Source organism: Tinamus guttatus, unplaced genomic scaffold, assembly GCF_059628265.1.
Source record: "Tinamus guttatus ecotype Peru unplaced genomic scaffold, ASM5962826v1 Tinamus_guttatus_pri_ptg000510l, whole genome shotgun sequence".
Lineage (NCBI taxonomy): Eukaryota > Metazoa > Chordata > Aves > Tinamiformes > Tinamidae > Tinamus > Tinamus guttatus.
The window spans coordinates 3,399,739-3,427,714 of NW_028289044.1; the positions used below are offsets into that span (position 1 = coordinate 3,399,739).

General features: G+C 39.7%; 2 protein-coding genes across 2 annotated transcripts in view; both read right to left on the bottom strand.

Annotated features, from left to right (window-relative positions):
• Nucleotides 1–376: 376 nt before the first annotated feature.
• Nucleotides 377–22,620, bottom strand: INTS8 (integrator complex subunit 8). The gene is made up of 27 exons (XM_088533641.1): nt 22,485–22,620; nt 21,080–21,254; nt 19,455–19,595; nt 18,955–19,026; nt 17,318–17,369; nt 16,182–16,364; nt 15,561–15,668; nt 14,677–14,832; nt 14,027–14,127; nt 13,624–13,765; nt 12,513–12,583; nt 12,012–12,187; nt 11,438–11,571; nt 10,802–10,912; nt 9,884–10,085; nt 9,265–9,386; nt 8,030–8,214; nt 7,081–7,114; nt 6,313–6,369; nt 6,161–6,222; nt 4,996–5,114; nt 2,664–2,767; nt 1,951–2,001; nt 1,283–1,356; nt 1,125–1,189; nt 829–872; nt 377–543 (listed from the first exon to the last, which is right to left on the bottom strand). The coding sequence occupies exons 1-27, from the start codon at nt 22,612–22,614 to the stop codon at nt 427–429; spliced, it is 2,988 nt and encodes a 995-aa protein (XP_088389767.1). The 5' UTR covers nt 22,615–22,620; the 3' UTR covers nt 377–426.
• Nucleotides 22,621–24,315: 1,695 nt separating this feature from the next.
• The window catches only part of LOC104581239 (neural-cadherin), a 34,467-nt gene continuing 30,806 nt past the window's right edge, over nt 24,316–27,976 (bottom strand). Inside the window, exons 29-32 of the mRNA XM_088533583.1 lie at nt 27,746–27,926; nt 26,340–26,593; nt 25,222–25,376; nt 24,316–24,783 (exon numbers count right to left, since the gene is read on the bottom strand). Coding sequence (XP_088389709.1) covers nt 24,385–24,783; nt 25,222–25,376; nt 26,340–26,593; nt 27,746–27,926 — 989 coding nt within the window. The 3' untranslated portion in view covers nt 24,316–24,384. The remainder of the gene's footprint in view (nt 24,784–25,221; nt 25,377–26,339; nt 26,594–27,745; nt 27,927–27,976) is intronic.

Here is a 27,976-nt window from a genome sequence, read left to right on the forward strand (position 1 = left end):
ACTGAGGTGCTTAACTTCTGCTGAAGGGGACAGTCATTCTCTTCCTTCTCCCTTGTTCAAGATGCTCCTTCTAGCAGTAGCAGTTTTGTATGACCTTGAGCAGTTTGTGAAACTGCACTTGAGCTTCACATGACACTCGTGTCTCTTTTTTTTTTTTATACATGTTGTATTAAACTTGAGCTCTTTAATTTAGCAAACTTGAATTCATTGCTTCTATGAACAATGCATTGTGAACTAGCTGAAGTTGTTTCAGGCCTTCTGTACAGTTTGTAAAAATAAGGGGGTTTATTATAATATTTCATCTATTTCTAAAAGATACACTGTAAATGTTGTACAAAAATTTAAATGAATTTAAAAAATAAAAAGCATTGAAAGATTTCCTTTTTCCCATTTCTGCCCCTTTTATAAGGATTTTCCACCATTAGCTTAAAAGTAAAGTTTTGCCATTGCTTGAAGAAATTTCTTTTTTCTTCTCTGGGCAGCAAGTTGCAGCACTTCCTCAGGGTTACTGGCATTAAGCTCAGTCTGGCCAATAGCTTTAATCTGGAAAGAGAAAAAAAGGTATTAGCACTAGCAGAAGACAATTAGTTAAGCTAGCTCCTTCAAGGCTTGTTTCCAGCACTAGTTCAAGCAGAAATGATTTTATTTCTGTAATATCTATGCTTTCCTAACCCTGTACCCTCTTGGTGCAAGTTTATGTCAGCATTCCCCCTTGTAGTAAAAATTATGCAGGAATATAAAACTGGAAGTAGTAATTCTTTTCAAAGATGGGCTTCAGGGAACTAAAAAACACTACACCATTCCCTGCTACATTCTGTTCCTACTTACCGCTATTTGTCTCTTGTCTGTCTCGCCTCGTTTATGATGGAGATCTGATGGAAAGTCAGGAAAAAGAGATGCTGGGAAAGAGGTGTTGGAAAAGAAGAGCCACCTGCCCCCTTTATGAATACGGTGAAGAAACCCTGCCTTAAGGTGGTGGTGCCAGGGAGATGGAGGCAGGGAGGGTGCCAGGGCAAGAAGTCTGACTCAAGCATGAAACGCAGCTGCCAGCAGCTAAAAGTGACTTTCCAAAGCTGAACCTCCCCTATAAATTGTTTCTTCAGTAATTGCTAATGAAAGGATACATGTCAAATATTCCAAAATTGTGACATCCCAGATGTAGTCGTAGTAAGAATCCATAGCATCATGACTGAAAGAGAAGACATAAGCTTTATGTATATAATATGCACATAACATGCAGACAATGAACGTCTGTATAATTGTTATTTGCTGCAGTATTTACCTGTTTTGTTCCTGCAGTGCCTTAAATGCGGTTTTATAGTCCACTTCTCTGAGGAACTGGCATAAAATAGCTACCTGTAAGGAAAGACTCCAGCTGACTTCACAGGCCTAGCTCCCCACAAACCTCAATTTGCCAGAGAGCATCAGTACCTTCAGTCCCTAAACTTAGTAACTTTTAAAACCCAAACTTCAAGCGCATACATAACTCCTAAAATACTTGCAACAGCGCTTTAAAAAAAAAGGGAGATGTTTTACTTCAATGTGAAAAGACTGATCTAGCTCCCGTATTTCCCAATATTTGTTAGCCTCCAGTTTAATTTACATGTTGCTCCTCTTAGGGAATGAACAAGTTAGCGCAGGTGATGATCAAGTGAACAGAACCAGATTTCCCCCAAACACCCCACAGATGAACTTCTTCGAGGCTGTAGTTCTGTTTGTAGAGGCCAGCGCATACAAACAAAACAAACCCAAACTACTGCTTCCTTTATAATGGTTCCAAGCATAAGTATTTTTTCCTTGGTAAATAAAGTTAAATTTGAACCACAGAAGCAATAACAAAAACAACTAAATTTATTTTGTAATTGCAGATTGGATTTAGAAGACAATATAGAGTCAGTTTTATTTTTTAAAGTCAAAAATATTTGAAGATTACTCTGTTTCAGCTCTTACCTGGGTGTGACAGTTGAGTAAGGAGCAACACTTGATCATTCTCTTTATCACCTGTAGAGCAGTAAAAGGAAAACAAACAAAAAATTAAGATTAAGATTGTTTTAAGCTTTTAAGCTGTTACTGGCTCACAAAACAGCAGCATTTATTTTTTTAATTCATCTTTTTTTAAAGGGACCAAATAACTGAATCTACATTCTCATAACTACTGAAAAAAAAAATTCTTTTTTTTAGCCCCAGCAGATTTTTGCCTGATTTTTTTTTGGTCACTTTAGGAAAACGCAACAAGCCCTAGGGAGGCCTTGCCATGGTCGCCACCTCAGGGCTTTCGCTGTCACTGGAGCGCTCGCTTTTCAGGGGGACACCAGCAGGTAGTAACAGCAGAAGTAACAATATGACAGGACACAAAAATAACCTCCTTCCCTGGGTGGCAGCAGCCGTTTCTTTCTTACAGCCTCCTGCTCTGCTGCCCCCAGGTGACACGGGGGTTCCTGCTGAGCAAAGAAGGGGACAAACCCTCCCTGCTCCCTCTCCTACCACAATTCCCTCCCCTTGCAGCTGCGGCAGAAATGCTTTCAGAATGCTCAGAAATGAATCTGAAAGAAAGATTCTTCTTAAACAGAGCCTCAGAGAAGGCACCGAGGACGCAGCCCTGGGTCTGCAGGCCCACAGGCCCCTCCATTTATACTTAAATCCCATTCCACAGATGATCTCACCTGGTCTGTGTATACATCTGGTGGTACCATTTTATTAAAGAAATCTGAGCACACAGCTCCTGCCTGGAGGTAGTAGTGAAGGGCTGCTGAATACTGATTTGTTGCTGTAGTGGAAAAAAACAAAGCAGAGACTTGAGAGTAAGCACAGCAGTTATTTCTAGGATTCAGACTAATCACTTACAGAATTATTCAGGCCACAGTTCAACCACCTCTCAGTTGAAATTCTACTTGGAAAATGACTTGTATATTTTAAAATGTACACACAGGAGATGGTAAAAGAGTCATACTCAGCTATACAATTGGGAAAATTAGCAACAGAGGTGAAGCTGTGACTTTTAAGAATCACATTAAAAAAAAAATCTTAGATGTTATTCTGCCAAGATTTCATGAAGAATTTGGAACATATGTAGCGTTGTGAAAACCTTTAAGTGCCAATTAACCTGCTAAAGCCGGAGCACTGCCTGATGCCTTTACATAGCTCCTGTTTGTCCTGGGGCTCTGAGGTGATGCGGTCAGAGAGCTCCCCTTCAGAAGTGAGATATTCTGACTGCACAGTCCTCTCCTTTCCAGCACTTCAGACTGCGCCTTCCCTGCCTGCTTGTAAGTAGAAGCACAGAAATTGTCACTCGGGTTTGGTTTTGATTTGTATTTTCAAGTAGGTTTAGTTAATTTTGGCTGAAGAACGTCTATCACTACCAGCTATCATCCCCGCCTTGGTAGTTTAGAATGAAAAAAGTCAGTGTTTGGAAATAAGTATATTGTTGGGTAACAATCACTTTTTTTAATTTCAGGCAGCTGTCAAGGGCTCTGCAAAGTTTGAGCAGTCTGCCTGTTCCCACCATATGCTACAAGTGCTCCAATTGTGGCACTTTCTGGCATTAGCTTCCCCTTCTAGAGGTTGTTCTACTTTGGACAAGTCAATGCCATCAATTCATGACCTTAAATCAACTCTCCCATATCCGAGGGGAGGGCCCTGGTCACCCAACTGCGCAGGCTCCTTCCCTGCTCCGAGAACCATGTTCTAAATAAATCTCTCCCTTTGAAGTCAGGATTTCTGCACTGCATCTCACTGCACAAGACAGACAACCTCCCAGTCCCAAACACTGATCTGGAAACGTGCAGCTCCTCCTCTGAGAGACTGGAGTACCCCCAGGCCGATGGCTGAGAGACAGCACATTGCTGGAAAGGAACAATTTGGCTTGGATGCTACATTCCTCTAGCACACTCTCAGCAGACGTTAAGCACAAGAAATTCCCATCTACTTTTGAGCACTGCAGTGACCATCTCCCCCTCTTTAGCACAGCAATGATCATACCCCTCTCTTCAGCGCGTGCACCAGGGAGCACCGCACTTGCCTGGCTGGCTTCCAGCTACCCCACTCCACAGTCTGTGGGGAGAGGTGGGTGCTGACAAGTGCCCCAGGCAGTGCCCCCAGGCAGGGCATTAAGCTCAACAGAGCAGGGGAATCACAGCGGCTCTGTAAGCTCCTGTGAGCACCCGGAACACTTGGGCTGTGGGTCGTGGTGCCCAGAACTGGTGCTGCTTTATAGCCAGGTCCTGCTGGCTGCTCCCGGCTGATGAGCCAGGATAAGCACCAGGCAAGTCGCAGGTGAGGGCTCAGAGGCCAGGAAAAGCTCCCCATGCCAGCCAGCACTGAATCAGGAGCTCACGCTCCTTAAATCAACTCTCCCATATCCGAGGGGAGGGCCCTGGTCACCCAACTGCGCAGGCTCCTTCCCTGCTCCGAGAACCATGTTCTAAATAAATCTCCCCCTTTGAAGCCAGGATTTCTGCACTGCATCTCACTGCACAAGACAGACAACCTCCCAGTCCCAGCTCCTCATTCACACTCCAACCACACAACCTCCCAGCTCACGCTCCTCATTCACACTCCTTATATAAAATTCTGCTCATCATCCATGCCAGTGAAGCTGGCCACCACTTTTAAAAGCAAGTAGGACCCGCACAACTCTTCACTCGCTGAGAAACTCCAGTGCTACACATATGCACAAGTCTTCCAGTCAGGGACCAAACGCTCCCATTAAAAAAAGTGAAGCTAATAGTGACCCTTCTTGTAAAGTTTCCCTTACCCTAAAAGCAAGTCTGCACGACCTGTCAGAAGCCTATCTCTAGGCTTAAAACTCCTCCCAGGGAAAAATCACTTACACTTTTACTGCCTCCAAAGCAACCTTTTAAACTCATATACCACTTAGGCTCCTTTGCATGATAGTATGTACAGGAAACACAGGGAGTGTTAGGAGCATACACAAACCTGAGAGAGAGACAAGGTGCCCCTTCAGATATGCTAAAAACAGATGCTTGCTTTGCTTACCAAAATAAATGTCTGCCTGGATAATTAGCCAGAAGTGGTTGTTTGAGTTGATGGTCAGTGCATAGCTGACTAGTTCTTTTACTGTAACAGCCACAGCTTCGAAATCCACTGACTGAAGACTAAAGGAGGGAAAAAAAGAGAAATAATTCCTAAATGAGCTTTTGAAAGAGTAATTTGATTTTATACCTAAAAAACAATATGCGCATTATATATGACACATAACTCCAGTAAAGATTTAATGTTATACGCCTCCTGTTGAAAAATTTTCATATGATATATATGACAGGGGAAATGTATCATTCACGGACTTGGGCAAAGAGAGAATTTTTCTGTGGCAGCCACCATTAAAGGATTTCTCTCAAGAATATATGCTCTCAGTTTCAACAAGCATGGACAGACACTAGAAACTGAAATTTATTACAGTATTTGCGTGAATGGCCAGAGACTACCATTTCAGGCAGGAAACCTCAGTGACTAACTTGGAAGGAAAGGCTGGCAGCAGCCTGGCGCACTGCTTGGGCAGGTCCACTTTTAAATACACCATCTCTCTCACCTGTTCAGAAATTCTGGTAATAGATAGAAAACCATCTTCTACTTGTGTTCGCAACAGACACGCAAATGTAAACCAGGAACCACAAAACCATCCAAGCAGACCAATTAAGGCACATTTATGGTATTAAACTTTGCACTCACTCTCCTTATGCTCACAAGTACTTTGCACAGTCAGAGTCTGGGACAGCGAAGTTCTAGTCTCACAAAGTCTGTCCCTAAACTTAGCGAGTACAGAAATAATTAAAAGTATTAATGAACATTGTGCTACCCAGGCAGGACAATTCAATACCTTATGCCACTTAATATATGGCAGCTATTCAAACACACCTCTCAAAAGTTAGTAGTTATTCTGTATTAAAATACTAATTAGTTTATATAGTTACATATAGCTCAATAAAGCACACAAAGCCTTCCATTTCTTGCACCTGCATCTCTCTCAGAAACATCAAATCAGGCACAAAAGTTCATGCAATCAAACCCATCTGTCCCCAGAAGGAAAATGGGCCTGTGAGTCAGTGACAACCTTGCACAGCAGGAAACACTGAGTAACTGCAACCAAATCACCTAGATCAACAAAGATTTGGTAAACCCTCTGCGTTGGTTATCATCTTACTTGGGGATGGATGAGGGCCAGATGGCAATGTACTCTGCGGCGATATCATTCACGATGTCTTCCTATGAGAAGAAACATAGCAGAAGAAATTACAAAGGACCCACTCAGCACACTTAACCATTCCAAGCACGATGTTTATGGTACATACTAACCCGAACGTTATGAAGCTTGACAAACAAGGATAATATTGTAGTTAAAACCAATGGTTCCTACAAGAGAGGAGAGAAAAATTTTCACAAAATAACGTAAAACTTTACTTTCTTCCTTAAGTTTTAAAACTATGCAAGGTACTTAAAATACCATTTCCTTTCTAGATAAGGCATTATTCTGCTAGGAAGCCTACAACACAGAAACACTGAGAAAATTTCTATAAGAAATCCTTATTTCACACCTCCCTGAAAAACTGCCTGGAAAAAATATATACATATAAGCTTTGAACATCTTTGTTTTCCTTCCATTGCTACTGCCTAACCTTAAACTTGAGCATAGTATATACTAATATATTCTACGCATTCACACACACGCACACACACACACACATTTTTTCTCCTCAGTTTTACATCTTAGTTATGAACCAGGTAGTAGCTTCCTCCCTCCACAAGGGATACCTTGCTAATGTCCAAAAACACAGTCCTTCATGATAACGGGAATAAAGTTTTTCTAATAAACTGTATATTTAGCAAAAGCTACGTTCTTGGTAATCCTAACATTAACAGATCTCCACTGTCAGCATTAAGGATGATTTTAAACAAGCTTTTAAGCGCTGCTCTATGTCAGGTAAACAAATTCAGAAGTGCTTCAGCCACACAAAACATCCAGATAGATATTAGTTTTTCTGAAATTTAATAGAAAAAGTCCAGAAGAAGAAATATACTAGAGAGTATAGTTATGAACATATTGTGAAGTCCATTGCAACTTACCCGCAGCTTTTTTAAAAACGACAGCAATTCACTCCTAAATTAGAGACACAGATACATGGGTAAGTCACCAGCCACGGGGATAAAAATACACAGGCTTAAATTATTGTAAATGAGAACAGGCGGCAAAACAATTTTTTCATCTGGCAAAAGATCCCTAGAACTAGCTTTTTAAGCTTACAAACACAGGGTATGTAAGTGAAAACACTACAGGAAACCTGAAAGGCAGTGAAAGCAACTGCAGTGCAAGCCAAGCTTACAATGACAAGCACAGGTTTACAGAAGAGGGTGCACTAGAGTCATTTATAATGTACATGAAGTTCACTGTGATGCCACAGCAAAAACTGTCACCACCAAATAACACAGACAAGCACAGCTTGTTTGGAGAAGATTTCACTAGTTCTTCTCCATAGTAAGAACAGAGCCACTGCCTGTTGCTGTTTGAATTGAGGGGTCAGAAGAGGTTCAGCATCCTAGAGTGAACCCAGACTGCCTCCCTTTTCTGGCAGCAGTGTAAAACTGACACACAAAGAAAGCACCCACCTTCTCCCACCCACCCCACAGCAGGGTGAGCAAAAGCAGCTGCCCTCTCGATACACATTAACCAGATGAGCCCAGAGCAGCACAGGACAGTGCACGGCTTGACAGGGCAGCTCTTCCCTTTTGGGCATGGAAAGCTGTTGCACATAACCACGTATTCCAGAATTTGCATTAGCAGCAGCTCCTATCAGTCTGATGCTGGCAGTGAGGCAAGGCCAGGCTGCTCCTCTCACTCTGACAAACAGCCATGCACCCCCACTAAAACCCAACCTTGCCAGGGTGCAGCGCTCTCACTTGGAGATCTCGAGCTGCCACCGCTGCCACTCCAATAGCTCAATCCAGGCAGTGCGCAAAGGGGACATGGAGGCAAACATACAATTCCAGGCACCTTTAGAAATAATCTAGGACACACCTGTACATAATGCCTAGCGTAGACTCCCTGTGCTTTATCAGACTGACTCTGCCATCGTTTCCCCGTTTGTGCTGGTTGGATACGCTGCAGATCTGCACAACAACTTCCCAGAGATCTTTAGCTGTCCGTCGACTTTCTTTGGGACCTGGAAGCTCTTTGCATGTAGCTGCCAACAGCTGTCCCAGCTAGGCAATACAAAAGCAGAAATACAGAAGCCAGAGCTTCTCTGAATATTGACTAGAGCAAGGAATTATTGACACGTTTCAAAACAGCTGAGCAAGCAGTTTTAAACATTAGAGCGACTAAATTTTGCAACAGGTAACAGTGGGGGCTGGAAGGCAGAGATTAAATCACAGAGCACTTTTCTCTGTACTAGTTTTCTTATGTTGTGTTTCTGTACTACAGACTCCACAAAAACAAGCTTTACGTACCTATATTACATAAAACCTAGTTTTACACATACTAGATCCCTAGAGTACCTAAAGGTATAGACCTTTCACATAACAATTAATCTGAGCTAGGAGTAAAATTTCAGTTGCACTGGCATCCTCTGCTATACAGAAAAAAATGCAGAGCTCAAGACAGAAATTGTGAAGCATGACAGCAAACATCTGCATTCTGCTTCAGCTTGATCCCTGACTTCAAAGTAAAAACAACATTCCTATAAAGCCATTTTGAAAGCATTTCAGAAGTATATTTTCCCCAGAAGTTAAACACAATTATTGGGTTCAAAAGTGCAATTACTATAGTAGTCCAAATTATGTATTTGGAATATAAGTCTCATCAGAAAAGAAAGATGAGCAGACATGAAGCCTGAGGTCTCTGCACTTCTCATATCTCCCACACCTAAGTTAACTTCCAGGTGAGAGGAAGGTAAGTTACTGAGGAGAGTGTTACAGTGTTTTGAACAGATTAGGGTTCACAATTTTTCCCATATTTATGCCTCATGCTTATGAGGCCAAAATCAGCAGGTAACAAGTGCCAAAATGCAGTTTGCTTCAACTGTTCTTGCAACATAGGTGCCATCTTTTGTCAAGAGTCAAACATACTCAGTGCCTAGCCCTGGTATGCCCTCATTTACCAGACTAACTTCACTCATCACCACACACACACACACACACACAAAAAAAAAAAAAAAAAGACAGAAGTACATGTCTTAAAAAGCACAAATGTCCATACAGGGAAGAGTCACTAACAACCCAATTGCTAACGACTTAAGACTGAACACCCATTACCTTCACATAAGGATTAGTTTGAACCAGAGGCAGAGGAACCTGCATCGTCAAGTACTCATTTTCACGCCAGTTTAACAAGAAGGCAACACATTCTTCAGCTATAACTTGTCGAAGAGGAATATCTGGAAGAAACGGTGTTCTTTTTAATTTGTGAAAAACAGCATGGTATGAAAACAAGCAGAGATGATTCCCTCTAATTAGCCATTTCTACTCCATATCTCCTATTGCAAAAAAAAAAAAAGATGCTTAGTCCTCTGAAAAAAATCCACTTTTATAAATTAGGAGGAACAGAGGCTTCTTCTAACTGCAACAGTATTACATCATTCCCACAGTGCAAAACTAGGTGGACTTCATTAGCAACGAGCAAAAGCATTCCGAAAAAATGTAGACACTTTTCTATTCAAGTCATTTGAGTGTGGCACCTGGACTGTGTTTAGAAACGTTTGGGTATCATGATGCTGCTCTTCCCACTTCAAGCTTATAAAACTTGTCAAAAACTATGTCATAAACTTCACTATTTTCCCTCCAGTAGCAGATTTGGAATACAGAGTTGTTGCTTTCTCATTCTTTCTAGGCTTTTTGCTTTACTATGTCTCAGAAAGACAGCACGTGTCCTTACCAGGTACTCTCATTTCCAAATAGCCTCGCACTCTGCTTATAAGATCAGAGGGAGGACGTTCTCCAGAAACACCAGCTCCAGCTTCGTGAGTGTAGATGTCCAAAAGCAGCATTTCATTCAGCATCACTTGACGTAGTTTGGGAGAAAACTCTGTCACAAGCTCCAAGCAAGCAGCAAAAAGCTGCTTTGCATGGACAAAATCCTGCAATAAAGAAGATACATAAAACATGCACTAACGGATTCAAAAGGGAAAAGAAAACTAGATTTGAAATGCTGTACAGTGCTATCCTGGTGGGAACTGCCTTGGCACCAGCATTGCTAGTCCCACCTATGAGCTCCACTAGTATCTTTTATATTTTGGACTTCTTTGGACTTAACAGTCAGATTAACAATTCTCCCATTCCAGATCTCTCAAACAAAATAAGACACTTAAGAAAAAAACATATGTAGAGTAACTAAAGGCCTATTGTGGAGATAGTTTTATCCTATAGTTGACTAGTTGGTCGTTTGCTAAACTACACTTCAAAGCAAATTAAACAGCATTCCAAAAAATCACGTGGGGAACATTTAGCCAAAAGAATAACAAACTATATCAATGTATCAAATCACTATATAATGTGACATAATGTACTATATAATGTCAGATATAATGTGATTTAGCACGTCCTAATCAAACTTCACATAAATAAATTTATACCCAGATGCAATGCACTGAAAAGCCATTATCCACATTTTACTCATGCAACTTTGCAAGACAGAAATATTAACCCGTCATATTACATCATGTTATTAACATGCTACTATATTACCTAGCTGTTATATTATTAGATATTCTACACCTCCCAACTCCTTGATTCCATACTTCATGTTGTTATACCTCCAAACACACACACTGGTAGGTTCAGAGGGCATGCTCACCTTAATTGCACTGCAGTGTAAGCCCTTTGCCATGAGGATGTATACCAAATCCCTAGTCAGATTATCTTTAATTCCCAGAATAACATTGCCATAAACATTTGGTACCTCCCACTGAAAGGAAAATACATATGATCAAGAGAACATAGTTTTGGAATTCACATAACATGCACGGATTAGAATGTATAAGTTACATCAAAAATGTCTAACTACTCTAATTCATTCATACTTTGAACATGTAATAACTGGAAAAGAAAATAAATCCTTACTCCACAAAAACAATAAAACCCCCACACTGTTCTCTGCTTCTGCTCCCAGCTATTAACAACAGAAATTTAAAGGATAAGATTGTGTAGAATATTTAAAGCAAAAGCTACAAATTTTTCTTAGAAGTAAAGCTTGTGTAACAGCCATTAATTTCTTTAAAAAGTTACATATTTTGTTATAACACCTTTCATGTGGAAAGTGGGTTTAGATTAAGTTTTTCCTCGTTAGGAGGAAAAAAAAAAAAAAGGCAAGCTGGTTGAAAAAAAAAGGAAAAAAAAAACCTTAAAATCCATGGAGAAAAAACATTAATCACAGCGTGATATCTACCAGTCCTCAAAATACTATATGTCATGACCATAAAAAATAAGTTACCTTATTTGAAATTGTCCAGAATTGGCGTTCTGAAGTCATTCCATGCAATTCGATTAAAATCTGGCGAATCCTCCAAGGATCTACTGACAATATGAGCTGATGTTCAAGTTGGCCAATATTGACACTTGCTGAAGCTAGAAGGAAAACAGAGAGACTTCTAGGACATTCCTTATATTACATTTTAAACATAAGACACTAGAATGCCAAACATGCTGATGCTTTTACAGGACATATACATCGTTTTGCAGCCCCCCAGAAACATCTTGTGGCAGCTTCCCAGCTGCTCGTTCCTGAAGAACTGCTTCCTCTCAGAGCAGCAGCTCTGAGTGTTGCCTTATCTTTGCTACAGAAAATGTTAGGTTCAAAATCAGCACCATAAAGTCTCCCCCCGCCCCTTATGAAAAAACAAGCATTTTTCACAACTGACTTAGGTCAATGCAAGTCTGCATTATGGCCAAAATACAGCATATACCATCTCTAAACCTTTTCTGAAAACATATCTGCACATAGTAACTTCAGGCATGAAAATAAATACTGCCTGCATATAAAATAATGGAAATGGCGTAAAAATTACCTGGTATATCATAAAAGGAAGTCACAGGTTTTGTACACAGGTTGATTCGAGGAGATCTCTTCCGCATTTGATCAATGAGCAGCTTCCGTTCATCATCTTTCAATAGTTTTATGAACAGCTCATGTGATGAAATCATGAAGACAAGCTGAAGGTCTTCCAAACCCAAGCACAAGTTTCTGAAAAAAAATAACACATTAGGAAGGAGAAACAAAGCAAAACTATCAGTCCATACTTTGCTATCAATGCTGTCAAGTCCTGCAAGTCATAAAGCAATTGGTCATAATCCTGACGGTGGAAATAACAGAACATCAAAAACAATTTAGGGAGATGTACCAAAGACAGGGATTTCTGAGTACATATATAAGAAAGAAAAAAGGGAAAAAAAATTAAAAAAGCAAATTTCTGACTCATTTTTTCAGCCCAAGTACTCAAAACACTTATAATGTTGTATTACACTGTTTATGAGCTATGAATTCATGATATCTTACTATCAGTACATACTTGAGAAATGCTGCCATTTTTCTTTTCAAAGATTCCGAAGCATTTTCTAAGTTTATTGACCTTGAACAAACCTGGCAAAAGAAAGCAGTTAAAAAAGCCCTTAAAAACTTTTAAAATATTTAGTTACAGACAGTGTGATTCTCCAATTTTCTGACTCAGTTAGCATCATGTAGTAACTCTCTCTTCTCAAGGGGGTAACAAAGTTATTTGATAAACACTGTAGCCATCACAGATTGATCAGTTTCCTTAACCACATAAAGGACAGACTCTGTTTCAGAAGACTAACCTTCCCTCAGACACTCTCCACGTTCCTTTTTCATACCCAACTGTCACAGTTATTGCTCAGCTTCATCAGACCTTAAGTTTTTATATAAAATTTAAAAAGAAAAGTACATTTAAGTACAAAATCATAAGATCCTATAGAATTAATAATTTCTTTTCAATTGCCACCTTACAAAATATTAACAAATTGTTTCTTGAGAAACAAGTTCAAGACCTAATGTGAGCAGCGAGTCTGAAATACAGGACACACAGTTGATTCTTGACACACTCTTAAATGGGACAGCTACAGCTGACAAGCAAAGGAAAAGACCCAAATGAGGCAAAATATGAAAATAACAGCAAAGCAACAGTGAAAAGTTTAGCTTGGGGAATAATCATTTCCAAAGTTGCTCCTCTCAGTGAACCTTAAGTCAAGACAGGACCATTTTGTGACACACTGTCTTTTACAACAGGGCTGGTAAGAGAAATTGATCCTCTTGGACAGATTTTTTTTTCCAGCATCTATCTTGGAGAGTTTGTTTGCTCTTTGAAAACATTCAATAGTATCTACATATAATATAATGAAATCAAGAATATCAGCAGTCTCAAAACTTACTGCGGAAGTAATAGAATGAAATCGAACTATTAATACAGATGCAAGACTGATTTTGTAGAGTATTTGTATTAAGTGCAAAAAAAATGAAGTGTTTGAGAAAAAGCCTTATGAATGATCTCTCTCTGCTTTAGAAATTTGAGATAATTGCATCAATAGTGTAGCTAAATATATGTAAGTGGGAGTGGGAGGGAATCCCACTGAATACTGTGTCCCTTCCAGAGAGTAATTTCTTACCTCAAGGAGGAAATCGATTTTCTCTTTGCTGGGCTTCAGAAACAACTGGCAAAAGTGGATATCAATCGTTCGCCCTTGCATCACATCACAGACAGTGTTGCATGCACAGACTTTGAAACAAATTTCATCCAGAGCATCATTCCTGCAGGAAAACAAAACACATCATCACAGAACCTCTGACAGGCACACAGCTGGTACCAAGACAAAGCACCATGTGCCAAATCCCCAGACATATTCTGGGCCATACAAATCTGTCCAAGACCACAATCTGAAAATAAACAAACTTAAGATCTACCTGATTTTACCTAGGACCCCACTTTTTGACTGAAAATTCCCTTCCTGACCACAGCTAATGAGAATTGCTTTTCACCATCATTGTAAAGTTCATTAAATAATGTCTTACCCTTGTTGAGCTTTTTGAAAGAGTTCTCTTAGCACCGATTGCCTGAACTGAACAGGTAAACTGAGAGCTAGATTATCTTCAAGGAATATCTTCACTAAATCCTATAACACAAACACAGTTGCAATATTCAGTAGGTAATTCAAAAGGTGCAGATAAAGTGATTTGTTGCAGCTGAAAATCATAAAACTGACAGAAGCAGCTTGCACCAGCATATAATCTTAAAAAGGCATTGAAAACAACTATATTTAACTTTATGACAACATTAGAACCACTTCAGAAATCACAGTAGCAAAAGAAGTATTTTTGCTAGCATCAGAGAATGGGAGTTACAGAATACAAACAACTGGCTTGCATATCTCAGCAACAACACCCTCTGAAATTCAGAGAATTACAGTTTATCTCAAATTTTCATATACCAACTAGTAAGAATTATTTACACTACCTGAAATCCAAAATACTATTCTGACTATTCAAGAATATCAAACTATTCAATACTATCAAAACTATTCAAGAATATAATGCAACTAATATCGACAAGACTGTTCCAAATGGGTATATAAATGTAAGCAAACACTTAAATATTACTTAAAATCCAAATCAGATCAGATCAACACTTGAAAAAAAAAGGTTATTTATTGAAAGCACACTACCTGATAATTGCCAGATTTCATGCAGTTGTGGATTTGACTGTAAGGAGAAGCCTGTTGGGATGAATCATCAGAAGAGGAGGTAAGAACTTCACAGGCCTGACAGTAGCCAGCCAACCGCTTCTCATCGATGCTACAATGAAGGGATGACGAACCATTCTGAAAAGGAGAGTCAATCAAATCTTAGTGGCCAAGATGTTGTAAAACATAAGCTTATTTCTAAGATGCAAATAAAAACCCACAACTTGTCCAAGTAACAAAACAGTAACATGATGCATGTGTATGTGTACGTGTGCTCAGGCATCATTAAAAAGCAAGGTTTTACACATGCTTTTTGGAGGTTAGACCATGCTGTGTCTTAAGTAAAGTCTTGCAACTTCATAAATAGAAATATGAAACAAAATGAAAGAGGAAGCATATTTTAATAGTAAATAAAAAGACACTGTTTTTTATAGTCAGTTCAGAAAATCTTACTTCCCAGGAAGAACTACCCTTACAGCACTTCCAATTCTTGTTCATATTCCTCAGAAAGGTAACATCACTGTTACTACAAAGAACTACAAAGAACATGCTCTTCAGTGAGGCTGCTACTAACAGTGGAGATACTATTTCCACATTTCTTGTATCAATACAATTTCCATAACCAGATGTTCATTACAAAAGGAAGAACAAAGCAGCAATTCATTGGAGCTGATGAACAGAAGTGTCAAGTTAAATAGGCACAGCACTGCATGGAATATAATAAAACTTGCTGCCAAAATACCATGAATACACTTTAAAAATACACCATAACATGAAAGTTCTCACATTACTAAATAAATAAACATTTCTTAAAACAAGTCAATTTTTAAAAAGTTGAATATACATTGTAATAAAACTCTCAGTACCTTTGCAATCAACTCCCTTGTTCTGAAAAACTTTTCTTTAGCATTTTCATGAACAGCTGGATTTGTAGAACCTTGTTGAAAGTAGATTGCACCCAAATCATAGCACACCTGCAATTATCATTCATATAAAATATATTATCTTTAAATTTATGTAAAAATAGATTCAGCACAACATTAAGTATTTTGGCTCAACCCTTACACATACTTTAAACAATTGCAAGTTTTATCCAGTATGCTGACATATACTGCATATTCCTCACATACTTCAGCAAACTCTTTTCTTTTCAACTGTAATCTCAGTACAATTAATTTTTTACTGACACATACTATGACTTGCATGTAATCCTACAAACAGTGCAACAATCAGCCCTTGCTATATAGTAGTTACAGCAAAGGGAGAAAAATGTGAGGCACTGAGAGGGGGAAAAAAGTGTGAGCAATAGTATTTGCAGTGTTGAAACAAGTTTTAATATTTAAAGTGAAGTCAAAAACAATCTTACTGTATTAAAGACAGGTCACAAAAAGCAACAGATGAATATCGTATTTTATCTCAAAATATTACTTGTTGCCATGTCTAAAGAAACACATAAGTGAAAAGCTTTAGTTTGGAAGGTGAAGTACCTGGCACTCTATCTCCTCTGCGCTGATTTTCAGTCCAGCTGTGGAGCTCTCTGTTTCTCCATTCACCATACCAGGCTCCATGGCTAATAAATCCAGAGTTCTTATAGTGTGGACATAAAGATCTTTGTTTAATTTAAGTGCTCCTTCTAGCACCAGGATGGAATCAGCAGCCTGCTCTTTCAACTATAATAGTTCAAATGCATTAGAAAATTAATCTGTTGGTTTCTAGTTTAGCTTTGGGTTTAAATTTACACTAAAAATGTCATGATAAAGTAAAAGAATAGTAGAAATGCCCTGAACTGTGAGGCGCCTATCTTACTGCTCTGTAGAATCTGCTTTTGTATTTCTTGTACAATAAAGAATGTGTGACTCCCAGATCAGTTTCAGCTATGCAGAGAAACAGGATCGGGTCTCCTTCCTTTCCAAGAAGCACTCTCTAACTTCTGAATTTCAGTCGAATCAGACAAGTTTTTGTCAACTACCCCTACAGTTTGCTGTCACTTTTCTGAGCATTTGCAAGTTCTTGCAACACTTTGGGAATAAATCCTAAGTTACTGTTTCACAGGGGAAATAAAAACAACTTCTGTTTGAATTAAAAGATGTATAGCAAATTTTCTCCCAATAGAACAGTTACACACCAGCTGATGCTAAGAAGCTCCAGAGCAGGAGATTGAGTCAGGCTACTTATGGAAGTGGAGTTTACTCCTCTTGCTTCAGGTACAACTAACATTCTGTTGAAAGCTACAAACATAAAATATCCAGCTGCTAAATCATTTAACAAAAGTCCTAAATGCTCCATTTTGCTGCCTTACAATTTTAAAGCTCAGATATGTTATGCTCTTAATTCTTAATCATATACTGATTGTGAAGGTGTTTGCTCACTTCACGTGTCTTCAAGCACAATCTGACAAAAGAACATTTTGATCACAATGTGCAAAGCAGACACAGTGCACAAATACACTGCAATAGGAGCAGATACGCTGGTAAACAAGCCTACTAGCTACAATTTGTAAAAGACTGAAAAGTGAATACACAAATAAGAGATGTATCTAGCAATACTGTGCTGCTACTGGTGACTTCTTGGGCTTTCATATTTATATTTGAAAATCAAGAAACTGTAAAGCAAAAAATCTCACCACTTTCAAAATGTTTTCGGTTAGTTCCTTCTCTTGTTGCATCTGATTCATCCTGGAAAAATACATTAGGAGAAGAGAGCAAGATCTTAGTAATAAACCGAATTTGTATATTATTTTACTTCATGTTCTAGACCACAACTAATTCTCAAACAAGTTTCACATAACTACCTTTTTATCAGCACCTATGCAGGACCATTGAATGTTCTTATCTATCTTTACATAAAATACAGAATTATAATCGAAAGAGTTTAGACTATGAAAGTGGTTTGATAAAAATGGAGTTTTCGGTTTCCAATGTCCTTTTTAAAAAAATTATTAAATCAAACTTGTCATGGCAAAATGTTAACATTAGCAAAACTATGAGGAAGGAATGAGTTTCCACAGACTCATTCTTTTGAAGCTTGCCCATGACAAACTTCATGAGCATTTTGTCAGTGTGAGGGTTCAGGTGAGAAGGAGAAGTATTTAACTTGTTCCCCCACACAATATCTTCCCATTCAGCATTAGACTCAGATATAGAGGAGACAATGCAAGATTATTATTCTGAATACTATCTGAATACTATCACTGTATTATAATAATTTACTGAAGCACTGAATGCTATCATTGTATTATAATAATTTAAGAATATTTTATATAATTTATTATATGTATAATACATATTTTATATAATTTGTTATATGTATAATATATAAATAATAATGTATTATGTACACAATGTATATAATTTAATTACAATATTAAGGAAAAATATTAGTGTAAGTATTTCTTAACAGTGAGGGTGACAGAGCCCTGGAACAGGCTGCCCAGAGAGGTTGTGGAGTCTCCTTCTCTGGACATCTTCAAAAAGCCGCTTGGATGTCACCCTGTGTCCCGTGCTCTGGGTGACCCTGCGTGTGCAGGGGGGTTGGACTAGATGACCTCTAGAGGTCCCTTCCAACCTTAAGCATTCTATGATTCTATGATTTTTAACCGACATACTTAATAAGCTCTTTCCAACAGATACGAGTTCTATTCATCTAATGCTAGAGTGTACCGGGAATTCATGTTCATTCTAAAGTTGAGAGCACCTCAGTGACACTTTCCAAACAAATGTATAATGTAAAAATCAGCATAGGTTGCAACCACAGCCAAGAAATCGTCTTGGATCTATCCTATGACTTGGATCTTTCCTATGACTTGGATCTTGACCTTATACTAAAAGTCATTGCTTAACAAAGAGATGAGAATATTATCTCAGGTTGTCAGATTTATAATTTGGCGAACTGCTGTAAGACAATTAGGCAAGCTGCTGAAAGTTATGCCAGGATGCAAGAAATGCCCCTTGTTTGAACTAGACTAGAGGCTACGTATCTTCCCAGCAGAGAGAGCCACCATTCTCTGCTGGGAAGATTCTTCTCATCTCTGAAGTGATAAAGGTAATATACTAGGCAAGTGGAAGCATATAAACATACAGATATGTACCAACTATATCTGACATAAAAATAAGAATACACTTAAAATAAATGAAGGTTTTCCATTTACGATAAGCCACTTCAAGCAACCATAGCATATTAATATGTTTTAATCCAAGTACAACTGTGGTTTCTGATTACAAAACAAATGTGAAATCCAAATTAATTACACTTCTAACTTACACATTTAACTGAGGTGGTCCGGGTTTTACTTGCTTTACAGGAAAACTACTTTGAACAATGGTTCTTATAGCCCTACAAAGGGGAGAAAATTAAGTGAAGAGTGGTGTTAGGCCTCAGAGGTGTAATAAGCAGTTCACATGCCTCTTAAAATAACAATTCATGATTTCAGACATCATACTCAATTTGAACAAATATTAGATATGCTCGAGTGGAAAGTACAAAAAAAAAGTTATGACTGTAAAAAGTTGTAAGACAGTAAAAATTTTATTTTTGTAAAGGTTACACTTCAAAGCACTACCTTGAACATTTTGTTGGGAAACAGAGCTTTATAAATATTTTTTTCAGACTCTTTCACTTGCTGTCACATATCTAGAGATAACAAGTTATCATTACTAAATACAGACCCTGAAATTCTCTCTCTACGTAAAAGTGCACAAAAAAAAAAAAAAGATAAGGTAGTAGTATGGAAATGTTAAGATTAGTGCTTTAGGATTTCTTACCATCTGTTGTAGAGCAGTATGGCCATTGCAGTGGTAGGGGGTAAGCTGGCCAGGTCCACATCCACATGTTTAGTTCCTGGGGGAACTTTGCTGATACACAGAAGCTCATTCAGTAGCATGTTCAATACAGGAACAGATAAGCTATTTAAACATAAATAAATAAATAGCCTTGAGCTCAGTTTTTTTGATGAGCATAACAAGTTAAAAGACAAGAAATAGTTCTCATTTAGAAACAATCTTAGATTTCATTAGCCAAAAGAACTCTTACTACTGAGATGTGCTGAACTGGCAATCAGAAGCATTTCAGACCGTCTTGCTCTCTCTCAAAAAGAAAAAAAGAGGACAAAACAATCCTACAGAATCCCCAAATTAGTCCAATATTATCATGCAGTAGGACTGCAAATCAGAATTATACCTGTATTTCAAGAAGCAAATATCTTAGTTGCCATAAAATATGTCAAGGATATGAATTCCTGCAAAAACGGAAGAAGCCCTAAGACCTCGCTTACATAATCCTGTACAGCAACTTTCCAATCTACTGAAAACCTCTCTGCATATAAAATACATGTGTCCATACAATATTTCCATACCTAACCACAGTAAGAGTTCACTGCATTGCCTGCCATTGTGTGGTATCTTGCAAAGGTGTTTTCACCATCAGTAATTCAGTCTCATAATACTTTAATAAGATAAATAAACGTGACAGTGATTTTGTCTCGTGGGTTATTAGAGGAAAAAAAGAACATGAAATTGGTAGACAAAATAATCAAGGATATTTCATTCCAAATCCTTTTGCTGTTCACAACAGCATGCTGGAGAAAAGAAATATATATATTGTTCCCGTAAAAAGAAGAACGGGAACAGAAAAGCATCTAGAAAGGGATAAACCCTAACAGTAACTGGAAGGAACAAAGGTTTTCAAAATATTTAGGAAGTTAGGAAAATTCTGTATAACAGAATAAAGAACATAAAATTTTCCTGCAGCCCTGTGTCTGACAACTGCAATATGGATTGAAAAGGTGGAGGAGAGCAAGTCTTACCCTTTCAGGCTTTTACACTGCTGAAGGGCAGTTCCCCAATATGCCCAGCACTGCCTCAATAAAGAAGTTCCAGACTCTCCTACCTTCTGCTTTCACTGCGCCTAACTCCTTGCAAGGTCATTCAGCAAAGTTTACTGAGCTCAGTGATCTAGTTCATAGCTAGATAGAGGGGCTCTGTGTCAACAGAACTGGAACAGCAGCAAACTCTGGTAAAGGATTAAAAAAAGCACGTCAGGATGGGAAAGCTTATGCTGGCTTTACAACAGGAAAAAAAAAAAACAAACCTAAACCTCATCTTTACCCACGTTTAGGCACACACATATCACAGTGTCTAATTACCAATATTTTTCCTCTTTAACTTATTAACAGTGTTGATTTATTCACAGACGTTGCTTTTGGGAATCTTCTCTCAAAACTTTTCTACCTTACAGAGAAGATTGAACTTGATTCCAACTGTCAGACCCAGGACAAAAAGTTAGAAAGATACTGTGAGAATAGGGAGTAGAGTGATTTTTGCTTGTTAGAATAAAGAACTCATGGCACTTCTCAGTTTGACAGCTTCAGCATGAAACATACAGCCCATACCTCTTCTCCAGTATATCCAAATCCCACTTCAGGTGAGCAGCCACTTTAAGAGCGAGGAGTTTCAAGATGCGGTTTCTTTTGTTATCGGGTGGCGGCTGGACCTGGTTCTGCTCGTTCACGGACGGTTTGGAAGCTTGTTCCAAGAACTGCACGATCAGCTGCACGGGCGGGGGGTCTGCAGAAAGGACAGCCACTCCTCAGATCTCACCAAAGCCCAGAAATCCATTTCTTACTGAAATGTGTCCATGAACAGGGAACACATCTCCCCAGCTTTTTTACCTAATGCCAGACATTTTCACCCAGCAGACTCTAAACCCAGGGGACAACTTGTTTACGCTGAATTCTGTCAGACTTCTCATATGCCTTCATTTAACCCTTACATTTACTCAACCACAGTAATTCATACTTTATTTTCACCACTTCGTATAAACTAATTTCAAAATTTCAGATTTTACATGTAAGGGAAGTAAGTATTGCCCACTGAAATTATAAGTTATCTGAGGTAAGAAATACATAGTTGTTTATAAATCTTTCCTATATTTATGAGCAACTGCTGGGGTTTTTTGCACATGCTTTGGGAAAAACAACATTTGAAAAGAAGTCTGATGAAAGAAAAAAAATCTTTATCATAGTGACAGCCTGTCCTGCATCTTAGCATGATGCATCTCAGCAGATGCATGCATCTCCTGCGTCATGCTGTTTTGAAGAACTTAAATCAAAATGATTCACCTCTGAATTTTGTGAAACATAACTAATATTAACCAGTATTTTTAATTGGAAAGTAACAGTGGAAGAACTAAGGACACTGAAGTAGGTGGGACTTAGATTTTGCAAAAGCAATACTGCCTAGGCTCGTTTCAGACACTAAAAAAAATACAATTTCCAATTCCCCTTTACAATCTTCAAAGATTTGCTCATTTTAAATACAGCAAGTTTCTTATAGTATCTTCTATTCATTTTTGATACGTATTTTTATTCATTCCAGTTTTCACGGAGGTGGAACTCCAGCTCTCCAAGCCGGCAGGCCTCAAGGGGCGGCACTCAGGTGTCAGCTGCGACGCTTCATAAACAGTTTTCAAAGAAACGCTGGCAACTTCGCGCACGCCCTCTCCAAAAAAGGAAAAAAAAAAAAAAGAAAGAAAAGAAAAAGACGTATGCAAAGGAAAATGCTCTGCCTCACAGGAAAAGCGGAGAAATTACAGGCTCGAATGGGAAGTCTGGTGCAGAGAAGCTGCTTCCCCTGGGGCTGCAGCGTTACGGGGAGGCCGCGTCTCCTGCCCCAGCCCGCAGCCCGCGCTCCCTCCCCGGCAGCCCCAAACATCCCCGGCAGCGCCGGGGGCCGCCGCTGCGACGGGCCGGGCCGGGCGGGGAGAGAAAAGAGGGGCCGCGCAGGGGCCGCACGCACCGGGGGAGGGTTTGCGCAGGTGCTGCTCCAGCAGCGCCTCCTCCAGCAGGAACTCGAACCAGGAGGTCTGCGGCGGCGTGCAGGGCCGGCTCGACGTGGCGGCCTCGCGGTCCGCCGCCTCCGCGCTCATGGCTGTGCCCGGCTGCGGCGCGAAGGAACCGCGCGAGCGGCCCCCGGCCCGCGACCCTCGGCCCGGCCCGCCCGCCGAGGCGGCAAGATGGCGGCCGCGCCGTGCCGCAGGGGGCGGGGCCACGGCGAGGCGGAGGCACCGCCCCTCCCCGCGGCGGGGCGGGGCGGGAAGATGGCGCCGGGAGCGCTCCCAGGGAGGGAAAGGGGTTGGGAAACGCGTTTTCCTCACGCGTCGCGTGGGTGATTCGCGCAGGAAAGGGCCCGCTCCCGGGTTCGTGCGCTGAGGGAAGGAAAGGGCGAAGAGGGAGGAGGCTCATTGCGGGTAATGATGAATCCCCGTAGGGATTCACGCAAACCTCAGAGCAGGCCAGTTCCAGACTCGGTAGGGCTGGAAAAGACTAAGAACAATTTCCTTACAGACAAGCGGAAAGTCGTTTCATGTGCAGCACAATGTGTATAACGTCCCAGAATGTATCAGATTTTATAGTTTCTTAACAGGATCATGCATCTTTTGAAAGCAGGAAAATGTTCATTAAGAAGATGTAGTAAGATGTTAGATAGCTACACTATTCATTTTTTTAATCACTTCGTAAGAACAACTCAATGCCCATTTGGCACAAGGAGGCCCTCTTTGGGTCCAAGTCTTTGATAAATAGTGGTCTTTTAATGTCACATAAAAAATCACAACATGATTTATTTTGCTTTGTTTTTTACGTTCATCTCATATGGTATTCACTTGTCAGTGCAAATTATATTTGTTCCAACAGTACCTCAAAATCTTCCTAATAGATACATAACTAATATACATTTGCATTTCTTACAACCAGGCAAAATGGCCAGTAGTAAAGAAAGGCCTAAATTTATAACAGTATTTATAAACCAAAGGAACTGTCAACAATAAACAAACTTGCACTATCATGGTATGCTAGTACTAATTAATACTAAGTAGAAGATAATTAAAAAAAAAAACTTGACACGTAAGGGCTTTTAAGCATTAACACTTTTGCATCACCCTCGACACTCAGAATTGTCCCTATTTAAGGGAGGGAAGGAGAGGGCGAGGGAGACAGAATGAAAAAGAACATTTTGAAGCGATTTACCCATTTTTTCCCCCCATTCCACAGGTAATTAGAGAAAGGGGTTGTAGAGAAAAGTCACAGGGTTGGATAGCCCATAAGAGTGGACAAGTGTGTATGATTTTGGGAGAGATTAGAGTTAAAAAAACAAAAGTTGAGGAGAGGAACATAAATTTAAAATGTTTTCTATTTAATATTTATAATTGTGAGTTCACAATCTAAAATGAATGCAGTTTAAAAAATGTCCCACCCATTGCTATCTACATGGTAGGAATCATGTTTATACTAGTGAGAAGATAATTCAAGTTCTTGCATCCATCTCTAGTAATATACTGTGGTCCCCACAAATGAAAAGGGATATTATTACACTATTATTATTACTACACTATTCAATACAAATCCTATACTTGCTTTCATACTATTTGATACAAATTCTACATTTCAATGTTTTCAAGAAAACTCATACATTAAAAGCCTTTGAACTTCTATTTTTGAATAACTATTTATACAGAACATATAAAAAGACTGTGCAGATTGTTACTTCTAGAAAAAGTGAGTATTTCATACTATTGCTACTAAGTTTGCATCAAATAATTGATTTAGCTCAAATATATATATATAAAAAAACCAACATATTTTAATGTAAAAGAAGTGTCCGTATATCGAGGCAATGCTCTGAGTTCCTTTAGCTCCTGTCACAAATATCCATCTGAGGGCTGGTAGAGTTCTTTAAGCCTGTCAAACTTTGGCCCCCACTCTTGGAGGAAATCGTAATTTAGATCATCATCATCACTAACGGAGTCTAGGGAACTAAGGCTCCCTGCTAGAGAGCACTGCCCTTCTAAGCAGTAATAATGAAGAGTGTCAGCTGGGAGACTCCGTAGATCATTGTCTGCCTTCCAGACAATTTGAGATACATATTCCTTGAAATCTGGGACGCTGGTAACAGCTTCTGGCTGTTTTTGATGGGAACGGTTTGGGAGCGAGTCTCTCTTTGGGCCGGTGGGTGTCCTGGAATGCAGAGCAGCTGCCCGCAAGGAGAAGTGGGGAACGTTTCGGAGAGGTTTCTTCAGTTCATCTATATCATATGCATCCTGAAAGAAAGGATGCAAATATCAGAAAAAAAATGAAAGAAAACATGTTCCCCAAAATATTTTAAACTCAATGTAACACAAAACCAGATTCTGCGAGTCTTCTACTACCCGAGGAGAAGAGTGGGGCTAGTTCAGAGGAACTAGATCCAATCATACCACTTGCCTTTGAACGTTGAGACTTCAGCTAAACTAAGATGCTGTGGACAAAGTACAAAGTACTGCGCTGTCCCCAGGGTGGCCCCTTAAAAGGTGACCACATTTTCCCCTTATGAAAACTACAGATCAGATTGTAATAAAATATATATTTTTAAAGTTGTTAAAACAGTTGAACAAAAAGAACAATTGGGTGAGGGCAATAAAAAAAAATAAATAGAGGTCTAGGAAAGCAAGGAAAGGAGACATTTGGTTTGCAAAGACTGAACTGGAGCTTCTTCATACCTGGTCACGCTCTCCTCCTCCTTCCTCGTTATAATTGAAGACATTTTCTCTAACATCCTCCCAGCTTTCACGCTCTTCAGGAATGTGGTAAATTCCTCCCTTCCGAAACCCTGAGGTTCCCCACTGACTCCACACTGTGTAGGAGACCAGGAGAGCTAGAAAAAATGAATATACATATTTGTTTTTGACATATGACAAAGTACGACATACGACAAAGACAGTTATATGACTCCTGAGATATCATCAAATCAACTATTATTTTAAAAGCAAATTCCCACGTAAGAAATGCATAATTATTAGTGTATATGCAAGTTATTTTCAGGAAGGTAAAGAATCATCTATATTTATTTTTATATATATATATTACATCATAAACTTCATTAAAAGGGTATTTTACTTACCTAAAGGAATCCATTTAAATGGAAGGCATTTTGGCCAGTCTCTGGCCTTTCACCAATCCTGAGTAAATAAGATACCCAAAGTAAGTAAAACACTGTTTTAATGAAGGTTACAAGTGTAATATAGTCATTGGAAACTTTACTATTCTGAGATGTGTATGCAGTTTTTCATTATCAATATGGGAAACAGGCAATTTTGTGGCATATTATTATTTCAACCAAAGTACATCTAAAACTGGACACTTTTTGAGAATTCCTTTTTTGATCCTGCATTCTTAATGAAGTTTGCCTCATTCACATGACCAGAGAGATTATAAAATCTCTGGAGAAAGTGCTCCTCCTTCCTAGCATGTGAACAGCACACAGCAGTTGTAGGTGCTACATAGTACACACGTGAGGGTTGTTTCAGAAGAAAATGGATTCACATTTATTTGCACACACAGATGGAAAGTATGTAAGAAGGAGTGAAAATAAGTGATTCTGGAAAAGGGAAATTCTAAATATGCTTGAACTTGCTTTAAGCAAGCAAACTGTAACCATGTGCTGCCTGTCTCTTAGCATCCTCAAATGAACCCCAATTGGTGATCTCTGGAAAAAAATTAAGTGCTGGTCACAGTATCCAAGGAGTAAAGCAGACTTTACTCAGTGGAGGAACGTACATGATGAAAATAATACTAAAAAACAAGCAAACAAAAACAATCCAGCAAATTTGCTTCCTACCTAGAAAGACAAGGAGGCACATGCTGATTGCCAGAATAGAGCCAGAGCTGAGTCCAACTGGTCTTCCTGCTTTCACCTGACTAATTTCACACCACCTTCCCTTGTACCCATCGGGGCACTGGCAGATAGTCTTGTCTTGGGATTGGGCCACACAGGTGCCCCCATTCCTACAGGTCCAGTGTCCACACGGCGAGGAGGTGCAGTGTCTGAGCCCTGTAAGGTTATCCGTCACTTCGACTTTCCCAGCTGGACACCTGAACAAAACAAACAAAAAAGCACAGGATACCTTTTAGGCCGGAGCAACACCTGGAGTTGTGTGCTTCTTTGTGTAGATTTATTTCTTTCATTTATTTCTTTAAAACTAACAGTGAAGCTCTTTTTACAGAAGGGTGTGAAAGGCCTAACAGGAAATAAGCCAAAGGGAAACAGGCTAGCAGGCACTTAGTGCAAGTTTGGCAGTGTTCAAGTGGAGCTTTGGGAAAAAGAGGTCATTGTCCTGTGGAGAATGACCCATCTTGTCTTCCAGGACTTCAGCCTGCAGAGAAGTATTTTCTTCTGATAGCAATTTGGAGAGGCACTGCAGGAATACTCAGGGAGCACGAGACCTGCTGTCAACTCTCCAAAGGGCAGAAACTTCAGTACTAGGGAATAAATGGAGTAATCCCTTCAAATTGTTCTTTTACAAGTGAGCTCAAGAGAGGAGTGTCCTGAGGTGTCTTTAAGACTCTCTTCTATCTCATAGCCTCTTTCACGCTCCTCTCTCCAGCCATGACACAACTTAATCTAATTTTGGCTGACCTGGAGGAATTTAAATGGCACAAGCACCTCTTCCCAGTCTTTTAAAGAAAAATGCCTATATTTTCATTTGCATATTTTAATACGTTGGTAATTTTCATCAAAGGTTGGGTCTTCTGCAAGAATCTTATTGAACACAGTACCAGGCTGGAGGGCTCTGGTTCTGATCTTGGGCAGCCAGTTTTAGAAACCAGTTTTGTGACAGTCATTTTGAAAAGCTCTTTATTTTACACAATGTATTATTAATTTCAGCTTCTTTAGAGAGTGTATGTATAGACACACATGAATATGTGTGTGTGTATAGAAATACAGAAACACAGATTAAGGCTTTTGCAATGCTCCTTTTACTCAAAGAGTATTTCATTGCCTCCCTGGCCTGTGGATCTTCTAACCATGGGAAAACAGTGAAGTAAATAGGTTCCATACCAGACTTAGAGGAAACTGCAAGTTTGGCTGCAATAGGAGATGAGATAGAGAACAGGATTTGTCCTTGAGATGCCCCTTCTGACCAGCAGCAGGAGGGAGTTTCACCGTTAACAGCAATTCACCTGACCAAGGCTGGGAAGAAAGAGCTCCCCAGGCACCCAAGGGAAAGCAAAGGCTTCACGTACCGGCACTCGTACTTTCTCCACAGGTCTACGCAGAAGAAGGGGCTGTAGCAGGGCTGGCCGCTGCAGGCAGTGGAGTGGCAGCCCATCGTGACGCCCTGTCGCCTCCGAACGAGGGCCAGCTCCGAGCTCTGGCCTTCCACGAGGAGCGGGCGGCCGTCGAGCTGCACGTCGCGCATGCAGCCTGTGCCAGAGCAGGGGAGTGCACAGACACACATAGACATCGTGTTCCCA

What these genes read in the sequence shown, in the direction of transcription:
- INTS8 (XM_088533641.1), bottom strand. Translation starts at nt 22,614, where the DNA reads ATGAGCGCGGAGGCGGCGGACCGCGAGGCCGCCACGTCGAGCCGGCCC. An exon ending in CAGAGGAGATAGAGTGCCAG is followed by an intron (nt 15,669 to 16,181) that starts GTACTTCACCTT and finishes TGATAATTGCAG; the next exon opens with GTGTGCTATGATTTGGGTGC. An exon ending in CAGACAAGAGACAAATAGCG is followed by an intron (nt 544 to 828) that starts GTAAGTAGGAAC and finishes TTCTCTTTCCAG; the next exon opens with ATTAAAGCTATTGGCCAGAC.